General features: G+C 57.2%; 1 protein-coding gene across 1 annotated transcript; it reads right to left on the bottom strand.

Moving 5' to 3' along the window:
- Window positions 1–732: 732 nt before the first annotated feature.
- LOC148049049 (alpha-crystallin B chain-like) lies at window positions 733–1,610 on the bottom strand. Its single transcript, XM_087703806.1, has one exon. It carries the CDS (start codon window positions 1,472–1,474, stop codon window positions 800–802), a length of 675 nt encoding a protein of 224 aa, XP_087559932.1. The 5' UTR covers window positions 1,475–1,610; the 3' UTR covers window positions 733–799.
- Window positions 1,611–3,118: the final 1,508 nt, after the last annotated feature.

The raw sequence follows: 3,118 nt of genomic DNA, 5'->3' as shown, positions 1-3,118 counted from the left end.
TGCCATCTGTCAAAATTGGTGCAGGATCTCCTTGAAGGGGTGTGTGTTGGACTAGATGACCTATCGGATCCCTTCCAACTCTTGTTCTGTAAAGCTGCCTGAAAAGCCAATGCAGCAGGGTTAGCTGGGGGCTTCTGGGAATTGAAGTCCTTAAGTTCTCATGGTGGGATCCCTCTGGCAGAGCCTTGCCTGCTTGAGCTGAGGGGTGGACTAGATGACCAGGTCCCTTCCTAGTTATTCTCTAAAGCTGCCTCAAAAGGCAATGCAACATGGCTGGCTGGGGAATTATTCATAGGTGCCCCACAGGTGGACACACTTGGTATAGATCCTCCTGCTTGGGTGAGGGGTTGGGCTAGATGACCTACGAGGTCCCTTCCAACTGTTATTCTAGAAAGCTGCCTAAAAAGCTAAATGCACCACGGCTGGTTTGGGATTTCTGGGGATTGAAATCAAGTTGGGACACCCCTGGTAGAGCCTCCTGCTTGAGCGGAGGGGTGGACTAGATGACCTGCAAGGTCCCTTCCTCTTTTCTGTATTCGATGGAGAAATTAAACCACACGGAATTTGGATGCACAAAAACTCAAACTTTATTCAAAGAAACTCAACGAAACTTTTCCAACCGGTCGCTCGCCACGTCGGGAAGACAATTCCCCCCTCGCCGCCTTCTCCCCCCCTGCAGCCGCGCCGATCGAGTCCCCCCTCCTCGAACGCCCCCCTTTTTTCCTCCTTACAACGAAACCCACCCACCCCCGTCGAACAATGGAAACGAATGAAACTGGGAGCCCGTCGGGGCGGCCGTTCACATGCAGGCTTTCTCGGGGCTGCCGGGCGAGGGGCTCCTGCCGCCCCCTTGCATGCTACCGCCCGCGCCGTCGTTGCGGCAGATGGGGATGGGGACGGTGCGCTCCCAGGCGGGGCTGGAACCCAGGCGGGGCGCCTCGATGCGGAGCCGTCCGGCGTCGGGGGCCAAGCAGCAGGTCAGCGCCTCCAGGTCGGCGTCGTCGGGCAGGAGCAGCTCCCGGCGGACCTCGCGGACCTCGTGGCAGATGCAGCCGTCGGAAGCCTCGCTGCGCTGGTCCCGCCGGCCGCAGACCGTCAGCTTGGGGCCGTCCACCTTCACCGCCAGCTCGTCGGGGCAGAAGTCGCCCACCTCCACGCCGAAGTAGTAGCACCGCCCGTCGTCGCTCTGCTCCAGGCGGGGTAAGCCGCTGCTCGAGCCGCTCCGACGGGTCATCATCCCTCCGCCGCCGCCTCCTCCTCCGCCGCCGCTGCTGCCGCCCTGCCAGCCCGAGAGGCGCGGGTAGGCGTCGAGCAAGCCCACCCGCAGCCGCTCCATCTCGTCCAGGTGGCTCTGCAGGTCGCCCACCAGCTGGTCCAGCAGCGCCTGCGGGGGCATCCCCAGCGACACGCACTCGAAGCTCCGCGGCGCCCCGCGGGTCAAGCGCAGCCGGCACTCGCGGGAGAAGCTCGACATGGCGGACGGCGCTGCTGCTGCTCTTGTCACCGGACGGCCGTCCAACAGAAGCTGCCGCCGAGCGAGCGAGGAGAGACGGTTGTTGCTGCTGCTGCTAAAGCTGAAGCGGCGGCTGCGGCTGCACTTGCGCGCCTCGACGACGCTGCTCTGGCGGAGGATCCCGGCGGGGTAACGCCTGCCAAGCCCGCCCGGGAAAAGGGCGGAGCGAGAGCCCAGCTCCCTTCGCAGCAAACAAAGTTGCCAAGTGCGGGGCTCGAGCAGGAGGGAGCGCGCCCGGGGATTAGCCGGGCTCCGGTCCCTGCAGGCGGGATCGCGCGGGGGCGAGGGCATCCTGGCATCAAATTGCATCCTGGCATCAAATTGCATCCTGGCATCAAATTGCCTCCCTGCCTCCCATTGCATCCTTGCGCCGCGTTGCACCGTTGCATCCCGTTGCATTCCTCTTGCATTCCATTGCAGCCTTGCGTCCCATTGCACCGTTGCATCCCGTTGCATCCTCGCCATTGATATTGCACGTCGGGTTTTGTTGCTTTGTTTTTCAATTGAAGTCGCGCGCTGTGCAGAATTGCGAGGCGCAGGAAGGTTTTATAGGTTTGCGCCTGCTAGCGCGGCTGGAGTTGCAAATGCAGGCGCCTTTCCCGACCCGACGGTTGCTGCAAAAGAGGAGCTCCCCCCCCCACACACACAGACGACTCCGGGCGAGGCTTTCCCGCCTTTTCCCCGTGTTTTTGCAAGCGGCGATGCAGGAATGGGGGTGGGGGCTTAGACGGCGGAGATTGGGTTAAATTGGGTCGGTTTTGCAGGTTGCATCAATTCTACGTGTTTTTTTTCCCTTTTAACAGACGGAACTCATTTAATTAAACTAATTTAATTATCTTTTTTGTTTCTTTTTTTTTAATTTTTTTTAAAAAAGATTTTATTGGTAAAAAGAAAATACAACATCCATAACTTGTAAAAAACAATACAACTACATTTCGAGATATTCCCATACTATCAAATCATTATAAACATAGAATGTTAGGTATCTTATTCCTTCCCTCCCTCTTCTCTTCTCTCATTTCTTCTTTTCCATACCCTTTTCTTCCCTCCCCCCTTACTTCCTTCTCCCCTGCCTTCCCTCCTTTCTTTTCTCCTTTCCTCCTTTTCTTCCCCCTCCTTTCCCTCCCTCGGTCCCCCCCTCCTTCTCACATACCTTCCCTCCTTCCCTTCCTCTTTCCCTCCTCCTTCCTTTTCTCTTACTCTCCCTCCTTTCCTCCCTCCTTCCTTCCTTCCTTTCAACTCTCCTTCTCTCTTTCTTTCCCTCCCTCTTTACAACCCTCTCCTCTTCCCTCCCTCCTTCCTCCCCCAGTTTCTTCTCTTTCTTCTCTCCTTCTTTCTTCCCACCTCCTTTCCCTTCGACAATTTAATTATCGAGACACTTTGGTCCAGTGGCTAAGGAGGCAGGATAGAAAGCTGGGTGACAGGGGAGTTCTAGTGCCTCCTTAGCCACAAAGCTGGGTGACTTTGGGCCAGTCGCTCTCTCTCATCCCCATTACCTCACAGGGTTGTTGTCGAGGGAAAAGGAGGAGGAAAGTATGTTGGATATGTTCTCACGTGACCATTGGAGGGGGGGTTACTGCAATGGACGTAAGTGTGAAAACGGCC

The sequence above is a fragment of the Thamnophis sirtalis genome, unplaced genomic scaffold (assembly GCF_051295495.1).
Source record: "Thamnophis sirtalis isolate CommonGarterSnake01/CBP01778 unplaced genomic scaffold, rThaSir2_p1.2 scaffold_2, whole genome shotgun sequence".
NCBI lineage: Eukaryota > Metazoa > Chordata > Lepidosauria > Squamata > Natricidae > Thamnophis > Thamnophis sirtalis.
This window is presented reverse-complemented; position numbering and strand designations above follow the sequence as displayed.

Excerpts from the sequence above, each read along its gene's own strand:
- LOC148049049 (XM_087703806.1), bottom strand. The coding sequence starts at position 1,474 with ATGTCGAGCTTCTCCCGCGAGTGCCGGCTGCGCTTGACCCGCGGGGCG.